The 19936-nt window shown below is 43.1% G+C and overlaps 2 protein-coding genes across 2 annotated transcripts; one reads left to right on the top strand and one right to left on the bottom strand.

Moving 5' to 3' along the window:
• Positions 1-425: 425 nt before the first annotated feature.
• Positions 426-3344, bottom strand: mmgt1 (membrane magnesium transporter 1). Its single transcript, XM_061725828.1, has 4 exons — positions 3233-3344; positions 2912-2964; positions 2721-2824; positions 426-1252 (listed from the first exon to the last, which is right to left on the bottom strand). Exons 1-4 carry the CDS (start codon positions 3309-3311, stop codon positions 1099-1101), a joined length of 390 nt encoding a protein of 129 aa, XP_061581812.1. The 5' UTR covers positions 3312-3344; the 3' UTR covers positions 426-1098.
• A 1643-nt stretch (positions 3345-4987) lies between these two features.
• pfdn6 (prefoldin subunit 6) lies at positions 4988-9449 on the top strand. The gene is made up of 4 exons (XM_061726390.1): positions 4988-5179; positions 5488-5558; positions 6668-6792; positions 9164-9449. Exons 1-4 carry the CDS (start codon positions 5116-5118, stop codon positions 9285-9287), a joined length of 384 nt encoding a protein of 127 aa, XP_061582374.1. The 5' UTR covers positions 4988-5115; the 3' UTR covers positions 9288-9449.
• The last annotated feature ends 10487 nt before the right edge of the window (positions 9450-19936 follow it).

The following is a 19936-nucleotide window of genomic DNA, read 5'->3' as shown; positions in this document are numbered from 1 at the left end:
TCTCTTAATATATAAAGATTTATTTTTGAATCTTATATCTTGATTGTTCCAAATTAAATATTTGTGGGGAGAAAAATTGTGTATGTACATCATGGACATGGATAATAGTTGGCTGTGAAAGTTAGATTGTTTCACAGGTAATATGGAAATATTGTAGTTACATCTGAGCAGAAAGTTTAGTCCTAATAAATTAAACACATGGGCCATAATAAAGTTCCAAATTGAGTTGGACTTTTTAAAAGTGTTTAAACTTTCCTGCATCAAGGTGACAGCAAGCACCAATACTCATATTTAAAAGATTTAGCCTGTTTTTTTTTTTTTATTTTAATGTTTATGTAGCATAAGCCATTGCATGTTTTTCATAAAAGGTTTTATTAGTACAAGCTACAAGACTTGGGGCAAGAAAAACCAACAAAAACATTCACTTGTTAAAATCTGTATGCCTTTTTATTAAATTAAAAACAATCTGTTGAATCATAACAAAATGTAAAACGATGGAAAAGCATAACTCACCCGGATGAATGTACCATTTGTTAATGTTTCGCCTCACTGCTCGCAGCATCATTTAAGAGACTGTTTAATGCTTCCTGCGCGAGACACATTCCTTCATACAAACGTGCAGCGTTTCTGCTTCCAGGAAGTTTGTCACGGAAAGAAAAAGTCTTCAGGTGATGCAACAAAACTGACTTCATTTGCAAGTTTGCACTGCCAGCTGCTGAAGACTGGTTGAGATAAAACAGGATGTTTCGTTTTGTACCCCCTCATATAAAACATATACAAGAGACTGCAACTTCCCGATTCATTTAGGAAGGGACAAACAGAAGACATGTCTCCGCTCTGTATCTTAAGACTCTGAAACAATTACATACCATACACAGAAACAAACCTGCTTGAAAAACTGAAGGGTTGGCACAGTCAACGTTTGATTATGTCGGTAACCACTTTATGAACAGAGATGCATGTTTGAACAGCATATTAGTTTATTTACAAATAAAATATTAAAGTGGAAGATAGTTAATTCTCAGTCCTCGCCCGTCTGTCTAACAAAAACAAATCCTATCTGACCGATGACGATGTTGGAGGCAGGAAAGGTCAGTCTCAGTGCAAATGCTCCAGCTTGCGTAGCCTGATGGGGTTGGGAAGAGCCTGCTGGTTGACAGAGGACGGCTCCTCTTCTGGTGTGCGGAACAGCATTCGACCTCGGTGGTTGAAAAGGTAAAATGACGGGTGGTTCCTCAGCGTGTCAAAAGTTCTGACAGGAAAAAAAGACAGGGAGGGTTATGAAATAAATACAGAACCTGGGCAAATGTTTCAAGACATGAATCTGACATCTAAAACTTTGTCTAATTCTGTAAACACACTCTGAAACACTATGGTGTTCAACCTTGGAATACTATGGTTACAAGTGGAGGTTCATCCTAAATAATTTGACCCATTTGAATGACAGATGAATGGAGGAGTTAGGGGGGAGAGGAACAACAGTGATTTAATAGGAATGACTACCATCTGTTAACTAATCTGTGTTTGTCTTAAAATACTGCATTATGTGAAGAAAAAAAAGTCCTCCAGGATGATTAATGATATCCTTTAAACGGAGACCAAAGCAGATTTGTTTGGCTTCAATGCACATTTCTTCTTCATGAAAACCAAACAGCAAATGGAGATAGACATCTCAAACCAGTTCTGCAGCACAGTAGCAGAGCTGTGATGATTTGGGGTTCTTTGCAATCACTTAATATCTTTTTTTATGCTGATTTTTTCCCCATTTCATCACCCGGTGCTCCTACCCAAGTGACAGTCCTGGGCATTGCTCCCTCTACCAACCCCGGGAGGGCCCTACACTGAGCTAAATCTCCTTATTGAGCTCAGTGTAGGAGTAGGAGACTTGCAATCACAATATCTGAGTAATTCAGGGGTCTTCAAACCCGGTCCTCAGGACCCCCTGTCCTGCATGTTTTAGATGTTTCCCTGCTTCAGCACACCCTGATAAAAATGACTGTCATTAAGAGTTTTGCAGACCATGATGACCATTAATTAGATTCAGGTGTGATGATGCAAGGAAACATCTAAAACATGCAGGACAGGGGGTCCTGAGGACCAGGTTTGAAGACCCTGGAGTAATTTTCAATCAATAACCCCTGAACAACTCCATACACCGAAATATTCCAAAGTCAAAGGTGAGGACACCTGCCGGCCAATTAAAACTTGGCCAAAATAGGATCACTTAACAGGACTATGACCTCAAACTCACCAGCAAATGTTCAACAGAGTGACTGAAAAACTGCGAAGAAGCATTGTTCGGTATGTTATTCGGTATTCGGCCAAGTGTTTATTATTATTTTTGGTTTTGGCCACAAATTTTCATTTCGGTGCATCACTAATAATAATCAATCTGAATCCCATTTGGGAGACTGGTGAGCAGATCCCCAGGGAACAAAATAAAAATACTGTGGCTGAGCTGTGCTTCTTCCCCTGTGACTGAGGACACAAAACAGCAGCAGGATGAGAGGACGATGCAGCCTGATAGATCAGACCTGGAAACATGCACCTGCAGAGCAGGTTTACATCGGGGTGATGTGCAGCTTAAATTATGGTTCTGCGTTAAATCGACGCAGAGCCTACGGCGTAAGGTACGCGTAAAGTGCGCGTCGCCGCGTACCCTACGGCGTAGGTCTGCGTCGGTGTAACGCGGAACCATAAATGAGCGTGGATGAACTCACTTGTTCTTCAGCTCGGAGGAGGCGTCCATGTCTCTGAACTCTCCAGCGATGTGCACAATCCCGTAACAAGTCATCACAAACGATAATAAGGCCTGCAATGTAATCTGCGACAGAAAGGGGAGAGGTTTGGTTACATTGATGGTGGCTGTGAGGGATCTTTATAAACTGATAGATTGATTATTGATCCTCACGTCCACCGGCAGAGTCTCATGCTCCTTCTCCGTGAGCCTCATGTAGGACCGATCTGGGGGAGAGGCCACATTAGTCACCACAAACACACTCATCCCAGCACATTCACTCAGATTTAACCGGTGTTTAACTTCTCCGGTGCATTCGTGACACAAACCCGAACATATTTCAGTAAAAGGAGTGTTTTATCCGCTGCGGAGCTAAGCTGCGTTAGCCCCTTGTTAGCTCCAGAGGCCCAGCCCGCTCTTTTAAATCAACCTGCCCCGCTAAAAAACACGCCACGGCAAATACACCAACATATCCATGTTTAGACTGATACTCACGCTGTGCGGCGGAGAAAGCTGCGTGTGCTAGGGCGAACAGGCCGAGGCCGACGACGCCTTTCCACAGCGACGAGGCCATGACTGCAGGAGGAGCTGCGTTCACGGCCCAGGAGCAGCGGCGGAAACCACAGCGATCCTCACGGGGGCAACACTCCTGCCAATTTAAAATGAATAATGTTCCACCTTTTGAATTAAGTCATATTATTTTCTTCGTGGATGATTTGGAATTTTCTGTTTGTGATATTATTAATATCATTTTGTTACTGGGTAAGTACCATATTCATTGTGCCAAATGCAGAAATTGTAAACCCTCCTTCCTTCCGGGGGTTTTATTAACGATTTTAAGATTTTTTTTCACATGTCTCAAAAGAGTAGAAAACAAAAATGCAAGTAAATTAGGTCTAGACATTGCTCGTTATTTGTTATTCTAATTTAATAATTCCTCTCCTTTTCTATGCTCCATTATGTGAATTTAAATGCTTAATTTATTTTGTTATTCATATGCACCTTTTAATTCTTAGAGCGCCTTGTTTTTTGTTTTTTGTATTCCTTACAAGAATCCCAATTTTTTTTTCCTTTCTTTTCATATCTCATTTAAATTGATATTTGTCCATTATCCTCTTTGATAGTATATTTTCAATAAAGTTTTGTTTAAAAAAATCAATAGCATAGAAAAGGTTAGGAATTATTAAATTAGAATAACAAATACGAGCAATGTCTGGACCTATTTTACTTGCATTTTTGTTTTATACTCTTTTGAGACACGTGAAAAAAAACTTTAAATCGTTAATAAAACCCCCCGGAAGGAGGGTTTACAATTTCTCCACTTGGCACAATGAATATGGTTCTTACCCAGTAACAAAATTATATTAATAGTATCACAAACAGAAAATTCCAAATAATCCATGAAGAAAATAATATGGCTTTATTCAAAAGGTGGAACATTATTAATTTTAAGAGATATCCAATTGTGTATGTCTGTCCAGAAACAATGAGACAAAGGACATTGATAAAACAAATGATCCAGTGTTTCTTCATCCCTTTTGCAGAAGGAACATTGATCTACCTCAAATTTAAATATTTTTTTAAAGAATTCTCCCACAGGATAGACCTTATTCATAATTTTAAAATGTACTTCTTTAACTTTAGGCAAAATAGGCCATTTAATACATTTGGAATGCGCTTTGTTTAATGTGTTTATATTTTACCATGCAAGAATCCTGTCGAATTATCCTTCATCATGGAACGATCTGGATTTAAAAACATTACAAATGAACTTGTTACCACACTTTTTATCAGTCAGAGTACATCCTTCGATTAATAGATTTGGTAATACATTTAAAGCTGTATTATACACCAAAAAGTTCTGAATTGGGTGTAGGAATAACACTACATATTTTGTTCTCTATGAGAACAACTGAAATTATATATTTTTTGGAAATTTATTAAACCAATTACATTTAAATACTGATTTTCTACTAATTGACTTATGAGGAGAGAAGTTGTGGGCAAATACCATTTGTTTGTGAAAATTAGATTAGATTTAACTTAATGGGGATCCTGTTCACATCAAAATCACATTTCAAAACGAAATCTAGACATCCTATCTTCTTAAACAACGATCTGGGGATGTGAATGATACTGAAAATGTAAGTGTGAAGAAAGAAATCTTGCACATGTCACCGAGATGGCCGCGGAACATGTCATGTTGAGTTTTACCTTGAAATTCCAACTCCTTTTCGGTCCGTGAATCTAGCGTGACATCCGGTCCGTCTTCCTGTTAGCGGCTAAAGCTAAAGCTCTCACTGGCAGCAGATCTACAGCAGGAAGCAGATCAACTCTACCTTCACAGCCAGGCAGAAAAAACAACAAAATACACAACTATGGGCGATGTCATTCAAGTGAAGATGAAAGCGGAATTAGAAAAATATACACGGATTCATAAAGGTGCGTCCCTGTTAGCAGCATGTGCCATGACGATCCCAGCGAAGCCTGATTTATGGTTCTGCGTTCAATCGACGGCGTAGGGTACGCGGCGACGCACACCGTACGTAGGCGTCGCCGCGATACCCTCGCCGTAGGCTCTGCGTTGGTGTAACGCGGAACCATAAATCAGCCTTTACCATATCAGGACAGCTAGCCTTGTGAAATAAACTGTTTACCCGTATGCTCGAATATAATTATTATTTATTATATGAATTATTATATTTTTGTGTGAATTGATATGAATAAATAAACATCATTTTACTGTTCAGATGTTAGCAAGAGCATGTCAGCCAGACAGAAGCTGGAGACGCAGCTGACGGAGAACAACATTGTAAAAGAGGTAAAGCAGCAGCAGCATCATCATCCATCACATACATTATTAATCAAGGAATGAAGTTTATTCAATCATGACGACACAAAAAAAACATTGTGCACAGCATTGACATTTCACACAAAACCAATAATCATGTGTTGAACAATGACTGAAAAGGCTTAGGCTGAAGCAAACTTCTTATAAAAGCCTGTCCTATATTATCAATTTTCTTTTTTTGGCTACGAACCTCCAGAAAAACAAAGAGACAATAGAAAAGCAAAGAAACCACAGAAAAGCAAATAAACATTAACAGATAATCAATCACACGTATAAGCTTCAAAAATAGCTTTAAAAACCAAAAGAGAATGACGATGATGTTTTTAAATTTATGTTGGCATCATTCCAGAATCTAACTCCAGTAATGGAGACACGTCTCCTTTTCATACCTTTTTTTTTTTTAAGCTTTTTGTACAGTAAAATTGCACACACCTCTAAGATTATACAGAGTCTCCTGAATTGAAAATAACCTCTGTATTGAGTCAGGGAGCAATTTGGATTTTGCTCTGAACATAATTTGCATGATTTTGATAATAAAACAAATCATAAAATTTCATAACATGAGAATTTAGAAAAAGTGGCTCTGTGTGAGCATAGTAATCAGCCTTATTGGTGATACGTATGGCTCGTTTTTGCAGTTTTATTATGGAATTTAAGGTGGTTTTAAAGGTGGATCCCCACAATTCCACACAGTAAGATAAATGGGGAACAATCAAGTGGTAGATCAAATACAAGGCCTTGGAATTCAGTACATTTCTGGATTTATACAGGATTGCAAGTGATTTTGAAATTTTCCCTTTAATGTATTCAATGTGTTGTTTCCATGTTAACTTTTGGTCAATGACAACCCCAAGGAATTTAGTCTCAAAAACCCTTTCAATGTCAACATTGCATATTTTTAATTTAATATTACCATCACTTTCATTTATCATATTATCATATCAAACATCATATCAATTATCATATCACTCATAATTTTAATCATATCAAACATGAGATCAATTATATTTGATATGATGAGTGATATACTCATCATATTTCTTCTGTGTTCTCATGAATGTCGTGATCTCTGCTTGCAGGAACTTGCTCTGCTGAACAGCTCAAACACCGTTTATAAGCTTATTGGTCCTGTATTAGTCAAGCAAGATCTGGATGAGGCCAAAGCCACAGTCTCAAAAAGATTGGAGTACATCAACGGTGAAATGTAAGTCTAGAGTCTCTCTGTGCTTGTACCAACAGTCCCTCCGACCTTGTATTGATGACATAAATTCAAAAGCATTCAATCAATATTTGGGTCCTCTGTGCAGGGATATTTCCCGCAGCTCATTTATAATTAATGCTATTTATTCTATATCATGTCAAATTTCATAGATACATCTCACATCAATTGAAATTGATGTTTTTTTTATGATTGTTTAAATTGATCTTATAATGCCAGCACAAATGAAACTTTGGTCAGGGTCAACCATGAACTAACCATGAATCAAAATGATTTTGAAGCAGTTGATGTGTGCTGTTCTCTGGACTAAGTTTCGTAATGAAAAGCAAACGTGTGGCCTTAAAACCAGAGGACTAATTTTGGTGTGTATCGTGAGATATTCACTGACAAACAAATATTATTATCATTATTATTAGGGCCCGAGCACTAACAGTGCGAAGGCCCTATTGTATCTGTAGAAGTTTTTGTTTTTCTCGTTTTTCTTCCGACGAAATGAGGGTCTTTTTTCCCCCTAAACGTGCCTCAAAAGTCCCCAAATTTTGCACGCAAGCCAGGCCTGGCGAAAAATTGGATATTTAATGGTTTGCATTAATGGGCGTGACCTAATGGCTCAACAGCACCCCCTAGAAAACTTTGTGCCTCAAGCCCCACAATACGGTTTGACTTACATGCACCAAAATCGGTACACACCTGTATCATGTTGCAACTTAAAGAAAAGTCTCTTGACGCCATGGCCGAAAGCCAACAGGAAGTCGGCCATTTTGAATTAATCGTGTAATTTTGGCGCAATTTATGCCATTTCTTCGGCCGTTAATGCTGCCTGAACCGTAACGTGCACGCAGGTGTGTTATATATCAAAATGTGTGTCTCGATCCTGCGACACCACACATTACTGTTCTCAGTCAAAAGTGTTACCATGGCGACGATAGATGCCAAAAAGCGCACCCCCCCTTCATCTGATTGGTCCATATTTGATAGATCATATTTTCAGCAATAACTTTTGAATGGTTTGACATAAAGACTCGTGAGTGGTGTCATCGAACTTAGATTTGAGTCCTTGACCTTTATTGGTGAAAATTGCACGTGCGAGGGCCCGTTCATTGCTGCATGCAGCTTTAATTATTATTATTAATTTAAAAAAAAGATGCACGTCAAATGCTCTGTCTGGATTTGACCTATTGCATCCATAAGAACAGACTGGATATTTACACACCAAGAGAAATCTGGGGCCTTTTTCAAGTTTCAGGCAAAGTGTTCAGAGTCGGCTGAACCAACAAAATGGACATTCCCTGAGTTCAGGTTCATCCTACTCAGTATCTATTTACCAATCTATCAATCACACTTAAAAACAACCAGGGCTGACCAAAGTGCTTCAAAATTAAAATCAAATGGAAAGAATGTTGTCCTGCTGAATGCAAGGCGCTCCTGGGTTGGTGGAAAGTTAAAACATTGCATTGCATTGGCAGTGAATTTGCAGGTCATCTGCATACATATGAAAGGAGACATGATGGGAAATCATTGACCGGAATGGCAGCATGTATAATTAAAATAGGACAGGGCCCAAAAACGGATCGCTGTGACACACAGAAGTCAAAGGGGCTGAGGTAGAGGAGGGGTCAATAATCACAAGGGAGAAACTCCTTTTTGTTAAATAGGATCTGAACCACTAGTCCCTCTGGGCCGACCAGTTGATCCAGATATTTCAGGAGTACTGAGTGGTGAACACTGTCCAAAGCTGCGGTGAGGTTTATGGTTTATGAGCATCCCGGGACAGGAGGACGTCAGTCTGGACCTTCAGCAGCAGAGATTCAGAGCTGTGACAGGTTTTGATCCTGGCTTGAATTTCTCAAAAATAAGGGTTTCCTTCATAAAAGAGAGCAACTGTGTGAAAACGATTTTTTTCTAAAACCTTGGATACAACCTTGGTCTAAAATTGGAGAGGACTGCAGGATGACAATGATTGGATGCTTAAACCCAGTTAGATCCAGAACCAAGACGGCTGTTAATGAATGAGAGGAGACAAGGTCGTCCACAGAAAAGTTGGTTGGATTCTACAGGCCCCTGCTGTTCCCCTCAATAACATGCATTTATTAGTATCTGTATCAGCAGTTGTACTAGTAGAAGTAAAAACATCTGCATGCAGTGATGAATGTTCTTGAAATCTTGCAAACAGTTCACATACCAATGCGTCTCCTTTGGGATTAGCACAGGAATATGATTAAACGGTATTACAACTGAATATTTTCAAAAACTGGAGACGATAAGAAAATCAGTAACTACTGTATTTGCAGTTCAGAGAAACTGGGTCGTTTGGTGTGTTAACCCCCCCCCCCCATCCTTTTCTTTGCTATTTCAGTCAAAGATACGAGACACTGCTTAAAGACTTGGAGAAGAGGTCTGAAGAGCATCGAGAGGTCTTGACTAGTTTACAGCAGGAGCTGGAGAAAGCGCAGGGCCTGAGCGGCGGTGGGAAGTTCTGATGGAGCGAGCCGCACCAACACACCTGGACACAGTACAAGTAGACGTAATAATGTAAATCTGCTGTGGTGTACGTCAGTTCTGCTCCAATCTGGTCATTCATAAGCAGTGTTATGACTGACTTTTCTGTTGTTACTAATAAACTTTTTCATGAATGCACAACATTCCTGTAGTTTTAACTTGTCTTTTTTTTTTGCCTTTTAAAGGCCATTTACTTAGATTTCTGCGGCAGGCGGCTGCCTCTGGAGTAGATGTGGTCCAGTCTCACAGGAGGGAAAAAGCATAGCCATGCAGCGTTGTAGACACACGAAGGTTGTTTGATGCCTGAATAATCAGAGGAAGCGACAGGCTCATAACTCAAAGCAGTTTCCTTAAAAGATTATGTGGGTTGAAATGAGGCACATCAGCATTTAGGAAGCCATTAGTTTAAATTATGAATTTATCAGGGGCCGTCAAAGTTAACGCGTTAACTTAACGTCCTCTTAACGCCGACAATTTTTTTTAATGCACGATTAACGTGCAGGATATTAAAAAAAAAACGCACATTATATAATTTCTGGCGCTCGACAGCACCCGTAGCTTGAGGAAAAGTATGGTGAACTGAAAGATGGAGAATGAAAAGGGACTTTTGAACGGCAAGTTCACTTTCAAAAAGATGCAGATGGTTCGCTGGACAAGACTAAAGTTATTTACATGTACTGTCAATTTGAAATGAGTTACCATCGAAGTACGTTGAGTCTCAAATACCAGACAACGCTGGATAGATGTGAGGGAAGGAGGCTGGTTCCTCACCTGAATACATTATGAGCAAAGAATCTGAAGTATTAGCTAATTATAGCCCAACTGCACTTTATAGGTTGAGTTACATTCTGCTGCTGTTACATGTGCACTTTGTGATTTATTTTTTGTGTCACCCTGTTTTGATCCCACTTAGGAGAAGGGGGTATTTTATGAGCCTTTTATTTTCCTCCATATGAGGTTAGACATAATCACATGGAAAATTTAACTGACTAATGCACTTCTTGTACAATGTGATGTATATGGTTCATTGTTTTACATTGAGCTGCTTAAAAAAACAAGGAATCTTAAGTTAGTCTTTACAAGTGTAAAGTTGGGGACTACATTGTGTTTGTATTTATGAAGGAGGTCAAAAGCTTTTTTTTGTGGAAAGTTGAATAAACATTAGCATAAAGCAAACATATTTGCCCTTTCTCATGTTAACAGTATTAAAAACATTTAAAACATACCTAAAGGTAATTTAGAACAACAAAAAATGTGTGAATAATGCGATTAATTGCGATTTAACTATGGATTAGAATTTATCTTTTTTTACCGTGCTGATAATTTTAGTTGTTGATTATGTGAAACAAATGTATTTACATTTTTTTGGATAGACCCCTTTTCTTCACATTTGGTGCATTTCGATATGGATTTGTCTTACAGTTTTTCACAATTGTTTAAACACATTTCCTGATATACTACCTCACTTTCTCAAAACTCTAAACAAAAATTAAAAAACTCACACACAAAATGCAAAATCCTACACTTCTCTTGCAAAAGCACACTCTACCTTCAAAACAGTGTTAACTCTTCACTAAATGGTATTTCCTTCTCAAATGTCAAACACATACATCATTTGAGTAGACGTTTCTAAGCACCCACTGAACACTGATGTGCAGAATGGAAGACACTATAGTATGAATGGAAAACACTATATGAATGAATGAATGAATGAATGCCTCAGTAGAATCATGCATTTGTATGTTCAGTGTTTCACCTTCAGCTGTTGGATGTAATTTATCACCATATAGTATTCTTATGTATAGGCTACTCAAATAGAAAATACACAATTCTTTACTGTAACAACAAATAATATTTTTACAGTACAGTATTTGGACTCAAAATGTGCAGTCCACTGGACATCACAGCAAGCTGTGGATAAAAACTTGACAGAAAATAGAAACAGAACAAAAGTATTAGGCTGCATCCTGCCTTTCATCCCTGGCTGGCCACAGGACCTCGTCCACGTCGATGTTCTCCCTGGCCAAGCAGCGGGGGAACAATCTCCTACAACGCCGCATGAAGCCTTGACAGGCCTCAGCAGTGACATCGCCACATGCGTCCTCCATGGCCTGCAGCAGTGGGATCCGTGTCTGAGGATTTCTCTCGTATACCTTCCATCTCCAGGCAGAGAAAAACTCCTCAATTGGGTTTAGGAAGGGAGAGTATGGAGGGAGATATAGGACATCAACTTCTGGATGGACCGTGAACCAGTCACGGACCAGAGCAGCCCGGTGGAAACTGACATTGTCCCAGATAACAATGAACCTGACCACCTCTGTGTCCTCCATCTGGTCTGGCTGGACAATGATATTGTAGAGCTGGTCCAGGAATGCTAGAAGAAGTGCAGGGTTGTAGGGGCCAAGGGTGGCATGGTGATGGAGGACGCCGTGGTGATTGAAGGCAGCACACATTGTTATGTTCCCTCCACGTTGGCCAGGGACCTCTGTGATGGCACGCTGGCCGATGATATTCCTCCCTCGGCGCCTTCTTTTTACAAGGTTGAGCCCTGCTTCATCAATGAATATGAATTCAATGGCATATTGCTGATTGCATATTGCACAACAGCCTTTGGAGTTTAGAAATGTGATTGACTGTGTGTTCTGTGTGAACAGCAAGAGAGGGAATTCAGGAAGAGTGTGCAGGGTATTAGGAATTGTGTGTAGTGTTGTGAGAAATGTGTGGTATGGAATGGGAATTTGAGTTTAGAGCAGTAAATGTGCTTGGAGTTCAGCAGGATTGGTTCAGCCACCTGAAAAATGAGTTTCAGGTTGTGCACATTGTGTCTGATGTTCCAATAAATGTGTTTAAACAATTGTGAAAAACTGTAATAAAAAAATCTGGGTGCTCCGGATGCTGCATCGACTGACGCCAACCAAGATGACATATGTTTAAGTCTTGATTCTTTTGTTTGATTTTTGTTTTTCAACAGAGCATAAATGGGCTTTAAGGTGCATAGAAAGGAGGGGAAAAGTACTTCCCTGTTTCAAAGTTCCTGGTCCATGAACAGAAACCAGTTTTTGAGGATGAAGGAACCGTTACTGAACCGTGTCAGTGGGTCACATCGTCCACTTTCACCTCCTCCATGACCAAAGACTATAAAACAATGGACGAAGCATTAAGAGGGAAACTATTATGTAAAACACTTTTTTTTCTTCTTGTTTTAACATATATAAAGTGGTCTCCCCTCAGCCTGCCAACTCAGAGAAGGAAGAAAGCAACCAAATTCTGCAGTGTCGTTACGGAACGACGGGCGCGATGCCCACAACTAACTCTGGCCGGAACAACAACAACTACGCCAGCCGGAGCTTCTGCCCATTTTTTCGTAGCGGTTTATCGCCTCATTCAGGCAACCAATCAGCACAGAGCCTCATCATCATAGCCGCGCCCACTCAGAATCCTTCATAGATAATGAGGTTAGAGAATGGGAAGATAAGGACATGGTTTAGAGGCTGAATTTCTAATTTATTTAGCAAAAACAATTAAAAGCTTGTTTTTAAGACATGCAAGGCCTGTTTAAAATAGGTATTAGATGCCATAATAGGTCCCCTTTAATCTGGAGCTGGAAGGAAAAGACAAAACTGTGATCAATATGATCAGCTCAGTTAAGTTTGCAAACGACAAATGCAACATCTCTCCTCAAAGATCCAGTGTCATGATTTCCAGAAATTCCCCTCAGAGCTGGAGATGAGAGTCACGTGTGGATCTTAACAGTGCATGCTGCACAAAGCAGATCCACACTTTCAACAGTTTGCTCAATCGCTACATACATGTATGTATATATATATATATATATATATATATATATATATATATATATATATATATATATATATATATATATATATATATATATATAATATCTACTTGTGCTGTCTGATTTAATTTTTCTAATTTTAACATAAACCAACATCATAACCAGCACACAGAAGCTAATTTTTTTGGTTCTTTTCCGGGCAGGTTCTTGCTCCATCCCTAAACAATTCAACACAGATTCAGGATGTTGTGACACCGAGGGGAGAGGATCTCCAGCAGAAAGCCAAAGCTCAGAATCTCACTCTTAACACTGAGTCTTACACTTTCCACCTAGGCAAATCCTCGCCACACCCATAAGCTCACCAACAAACAAACCCACGTACCCGGACAAACATCCATTCATGCGACAAATAAACAAACAAGGGGATAGCCATATCTCAGATAATAAAACAACATAAGATTAGATAAGATAAGATGACCTTTATTTCTCCCTCATGGGGAAATGCACTTTGTGCAGAAGCAGTACACTTAACACACACATGCAGGGAAGGGGTAAAGTACAGAGTAGAAGTAGAAAAACCCCTCAGACGTCCTGTGTGGTACCGGTGCCCAAGTCATCTCGACCCAGCGACTTCAACCACTACCGGCCGGTGGCCCTGACATCACACCTACGCCCCCTGGTGAGCTCCTCCGCCGACCCGCTGCAGTTCCCCTACCAGCTGAGCATCGGAGTTGAGGACGCCGTCATCTTCCTCATGCAGAGGTCTCTGCCCCACCTGGAGAGGCTGGAAGCTCTGTGAGGATCATGTTCTATGATTTCTCCACTGCCTTCAACACCATCCAGCCAGAACTGCTGAGGGACAAACTGGACCATGCTGGAGTCTGGAACCAGCTGACATCATGGGTCCTGGACTTCCTCACAAACAGACCACAGTTTGTGAGGACAGGAGGCCGTGTGTCCGACACGGTGGTCTGCAGCACAGGAGCACCACAGGGGACCGTCCTGGCCCCCCTCCTCTTCAGCAGGAGCTCCACAGGGGACCGTCCTGGCCCCCCTCCTCTTCACCGTCTACACAGCCGACTTCACCCACCAAACAACAAACTGCCACCTCCAGAAGTTCTCGGACGACTCCGCCATCGTCGGTCTCAGCAACAACGGAGACGAGACGGAGTACGGAGAACTGAACCACAGATTTGTGGACTGGTGCCAGCGGAACCGCCTGCAGATTAATGCTGGAAAAACAAAGGAGTTGGTGGCGGACATCCGCCGCCGCAAAGTCCCCCCCTCTCCGGTGAACATCCAGGGAACGGACATAGAGATAGTGGACTCTTACAAGTATCTGGGTGTTCACCTGAACAAAAAACTGGACTGGACTGTAAACACCCAGGCTCTGTACAAGAAAGGCCAAAGCAGATCCACCTGCTGCGCAGACTGAGGTCCTTTGGAGTGAGGGACGGCCTCCTGAGGACTGTGTGGTGGCGTCGGCCATCTTTTATGGTGTGGTCTGCTGGAGCAGCAGCATCACAGCAGCAGAGAGGAAGAGACTGGACAAGGTGGTGAGGAGAGCCGGCTCTGTCCTTGGCTGCAGTCTCCATCCTGTGGAGGTGGTGGGGGAGAGGAGGATGGTGGCCAAGGTGTCCTCCATCATGGACAATGTCTCCCACCCCCTTCATGAGACTGTCAGAGCCCTGGAGAGCTCCATCAGCGACCGGCTTCGTCACCCACGATTCGTCACCCACGATGCGTCACTGAGAGGCATCGCAGGTCCTTCCTCCCTGCTGCATCAGACTCTATAACCTCTATAACTCTATATATCTTAGTATCCCTTAATAGCTAACAGACAATAAAAATATGTGCAATAACAAGATGTGCAATAACCATATGTGCAATATCTATGCAATACCGGTCTGTCTACCTCACACCATTCTACCTGCTTTTTTGTTGCACTGTTTTTTTCCTTCACACTACTTTTATTTCAATCGCAATGTATATACTGTCTATATCTTGTAATTATATATATTTTTTACTTTTGACTTTTTTACCCCCTTCCCTGCATGTGTGTGTTAAGTGTACTGCTGCTAACATGTGAGTTTCCCCATTGAGGGAGTAATAAAAGATTATCTTATCTTATCTTATACTTTTAACAATTTCATAAATCCATCCATCCATTGTCCACCGCATTATCCGAGTCCGGGTCGCGGGGGCAGCAGTCGGAGCAGGGATCCCCAGACTTCCCTCTCCCCGGACACCTCCTCCAGCTCTTCCGGGGGGACTCCAAGGCGTTCCCAGGCCAGCCGAGCGACGTAGTCACTCCAGCGTGTCCTGGGTCTTCCTCGGGGCCTCCTCCCGGTGGGACATGCCCGGAACACCTCACGAGGGAGGCGTCCAGGGGGCATCCTATACAGGTGCCCGAGCCACCTCAGCTGGCTCCTCTCGATGTGGAGGAGCAGCGGCTCTACTCCGAGCTCCTCCCGGGTGACAGAGCTCCTCACCCTATCTCTAAGGGAGCGCCCCGCCACCCTGCGGAGGAAACTCATTTCGGCCGCTTGTATCCGGGATCCCATTCTTTCGGTCATGACCCAGAGTTCATGACCATAGGTGAGGGTGGGAACGTAGATCGACCGGTAAACTGAGAGCTTTGCCTTTCGGCTCAGCTCCCTCTTCACCACGACGGACCGATACAATGACCGCATTACTGCGGCCGCCGCACCGATCCGCCTGTCGATCTCGCGCTCCGTTCTCCCCTCACTCGTGAACAAGACCCCAAGATACTTGAACTCCTCCACCTGAGGCAGGAACTCTCCCCCGACCTGGAGGGTGCAAGCCACCTTTTTCCGGTCGAGAACCATGGCCTCAGACTTAGAGGTGCTGATTCTCATCCCAGCTGCTTCACACTCGGCTGCAAACCGCCCCAGTGCATGCTGAAGGTCCTGGCTCGAGGGAGCCAACAAGACCACATCATCTGCAAAAAGCAGAGATGAAATCAAGTAGCTCCCGAACCGTACCCCCTCCGGCCCCTGGCTGCGCCTAGAAATTCTGTCCATAAAAATAATGAACAGAACCGGTGACAAAGGGCAGCCCTGCCGGAGTCCAACACGCACCGGGAACAGGTCTGACTTACTGCCGGCAATGCGAACCAAGCTCCTGCTCCGGTCATACAGGGACCGTACAGCCCTCAGCAGAGGGCCTCCGACCCCATACTCTCGGAGCACCCCCCACAGGATGCCACGTGGGACACGGTCGAAAGCCTTCTCCAAGTCCACAAAACACATGTGGACTGGTTGGGCAAACTCCCATGCGCCCTCGAGCACCCTGCGGAGGGTGTAGAGCTGGTCCAGTGTTCCACGACCGGGACGAAAACCGCATTGTTCCTCTTGAATCCGAGGTTCGACTATCGGCCGAATTCTTCTCTCCAGCACCCTGGAATAGACTTTCCCCGGGAGGCTGAGGAGTGTGATTCCCCGGTAGTTGGAACACACCCTCCGGTCCCCCTTTTTGAAGAGAGGGACCACCACCCCGGTCTGCCAGTCCAGAGGCACTGTCCCCGACTGCCACGCGATGCTGCAGAGGCGTGTCAGCCACGACAGCCCCGCAACATCCAGAGACTTGAGGTACTCAGGGCGGATCTCATCCACCCCCGGTGCCTTGCCACTGAGGAGCTTTCGAACTACCTCGGTGACTTCAGCTTGGGTGATGAATGAATCAACCTCTGAATCCTCAGCCTCTGCTTCCTCGACGGAAGGCGTGTCAGCGGGATTGAGGAGATCCTCGAAGTATTCCTTCCACCGCCCGACGATGTCCCCAGTCGAGGTCAACAGCTCCCCCCCTCCACTGTAAACAGTGTTGGTGGAGCACTGCTTCCCCCTCCTGAGGCGCCGGATGGTTTGCCAGAATTTCCTCGAGGCCGACCGGTAGTCCTCCTCCATGGCCTCCCCGAACTTTTCCCAGACCCGAGTTTTTGCTTCCGCGACCGCCCGGGCCGCAGTCCACTTGGCCTGCCGGTACCCGTCAGCTGCCTCGGGAGTCCGCCGAGCTAGCCAGGCTCGGTAGGACTCCTTCTTCAGCTTGACGGCATCCCTTACTTCCGGTGTCCACCACCGGGTTTGGGGATTGCCGCCGCGACAGGCGCCGGAGACCTTACGGCCGCAGCTCCGGACGGCCGCGTCAACAATGGAAGTGGAGAACATGGTCCATTCGGACTCAATGTCTCCGGCCTCCCTCGGAATCCGGTCAAAGCTCTCCCGGAGGTGGGAGTTGAAGACCTCCCTGACAGGGGAATCTGCCAGACGTTCCCAGCAGACCCTCACGATACGCTTGGGTCTTCCAGGTCTGACCAGCTTCCTCCCCTGCCAGCGGATCCAACTCACCACCAGGTGGTGATCAGTTGACAGCTCAGCCCCTCTCTTCACCCGAGTGTCCAAGACATACGGCCGAAGGTCAGATGAAACGACAACAAAGTCGATCATTGACCTCCGGCCTAGGGTGTCCTGGTGCCACGTGCACTGATGGACACCCTTATGCTCGAACATGGTGTTCGTGATGGACAGACTGTGGCTAGCACAGAAGTCCAACAACAAAACACCACTCGGGTTCAGATCGGGGAGGCCGTTCCTCCCAATCACACCTCTCCAGGTAACACTGTCGCTGCCCACGTGAGCGTTGAAGTCCCCCAACAGAACGATGGAGTCCCCAGTTGGGGCACTTTCCAGCACCCCTCCCAGGGCCTCCAGGAAGGCCGGGTACTCTGCACTGCCGTTCGGCCCGTAGGCCGAAACGACAGTGAGAGACCTATCCCCGACCCGAAGGCGCAGGGAAGCGACCCTCTCGCTAAGTGGGGAGAACTCCAACACATGGCGGCTGAGCTGGGGAGCTATTAGCAAGCCCACACCAGCTCGCCGCCTCTCACCATGGGCAACTCCAGAGTGGAAGAGAGTCCAACCTCTCTCAAGGAGTTGGGTTCCAGAGCCCAGGCTGTGCGTGGAGGTGAGCCCGACTATCTCTAGTCGGTACCTCTCAGCCTCCCGCACAAGCTCAGGCTCTTTCCCCCCCAGCGAGGTGACATTCCATGACATTCTTCCAATTTCATAAATTCGTAACAAAATCCAACATCTGCTGCAGCATCTTTGTCTTCTCTGTCTGGATTTCTTGAAGATCTTCCTCCAATTTAATCTTTGTCTCACTGATTTCAGTTTTCTGCAGCTGCAGTTCTTTCCTCTCTTCTTTCAATAGTTTCCTGTCATCCTCCAAATTTCTAACCAGCTGCTGCAGATGATCATTTTTTAATTTTAATGCATCCTTGGTGTAGTTTATTTCTACCTGGGCTTGATCTGTTATGGATTTATCCATCTCAAAAGTTTTCTTCTCTTCTTCCAATTGTTTTCTGTCATCCTCCAATCTTTTCTCCTTTTTTTGCAGACCTTTGTTTTTGAATTTTAATTCTTTATCCATTTTCTTCATTTTAACCTTGGATTGATCTGTTATAGATTTTTCTGTTTCCAAGGTTTTCTTCTGTTCTTCAAATTGTTTATTTTCCTTTTCTAAATCTAACATCTGCTGCAGCATCTTTGTCTTCTCTGTCTGGATTTCTCGAAAACCTTCCTCCAATTTAATCTTTATCTCACTGATTTCAGTTTTCTGCAGCTGCAGTTCCTCCCTCTCCTCTTCCAATTGTTTCCTGTCATCCTCCAATTTTCCTCCCTGCTGCTGCAGATGATAATTTTCTAATTTTAATTCATGCCTTGTTTCCTCCATTTCTAACTTGGATTGATCTGTTATAGATTTATCCATCTCCAAGGTTTTTATATGTTCTTCAAATTGTTTAATTTCCGTTTCTAAATCTAATGTCTGCTGCAGCATCTTTGTCTTCTGTGTCTCCAGCTCTTGAATGTTTTTCTGTATTTTAATCTTTGTTTCACTAATTTCAGTTTTCAGCAGCTTTATTTCCTCCATCTCTTCTTCCAATTGTTTCCTGTCATCCTCCAATTTTCTTACCTGCTGCTGCAGATGATCATTTTCTAATTTTAATTCATGCCTGGTTTCCTCCACTTCTAACTTGGATTGATCTGTTATAGATTTATCCAACTCCAAGGTTTTCCTTTGTTCTTCAAATTGTTTAATTTCCTTCTCAAAATCTAACATCTGCTGCAGCATCTTTGTCTTCTGTGTCTCCAGCTCTTGAAGGTTTTTCTCTATTTTATTCTTTGTCTCAGTGATTTCAGTTTTCTGCAGCTGCATTTCCTCCCTCTCTTCTTCCAATTGTTTCCTGTCATCCTCAAATTTTCTTATCTGCTGCCGCAGATGATCCTTTTCTAATTTTAATTCATGCCTGGTTTCCTCCATTTCTAACTTGGATTGATCTGTTATGGATTTATCCATCTCCAAGGTTTTTATATGTTCTTCAAATTGTTTAATTTCCGTTTCTAAATCTAATGTCTGCTGCAGCATCTTTGTCTTCTGTGTCTCCAGCTCTTGAATGTTTTTCTGTATTTTAATCTTTGTTTCACTAATTTCAGTTTTCAGCAGCTTTATTTCCTCCATCTCCTCTTCCAATTGTTTCCTGTCATCCTCCAATTTTCTTACCTGCTGCTGCAGATGATCATTTTCTAATTTTAATTCATGCCTTGTTTCCTCCACTTCTAACTTGGATTGATCTGTTATAGATTTATCCAACTCCAAGGTTTTCCTTTGTTCTTCAAATTGTTTAATTTCCTTCTCAAAATCTAACATCTGCTGCAGCATCTTTGTCTTCTGTGTCTCCAGCTCTTGAAGGTTTTTCTCTATTTTATTCTTTGTCTCAATGATTTCAGTTTTCTGCAGCTGCAATTCCTCCCTCTC

The sequence above is a fragment of the Cololabis saira genome, chromosome 7 (assembly GCF_033807715.1).
Source record: "Cololabis saira isolate AMF1-May2022 chromosome 7, fColSai1.1, whole genome shotgun sequence".
Classification (NCBI taxonomy): domain Eukaryota; kingdom Metazoa; phylum Chordata; class Actinopteri; order Beloniformes; family Belonidae; genus Cololabis; species Cololabis saira.
This window is presented reverse-complemented; position numbering and strand designations above follow the sequence as displayed.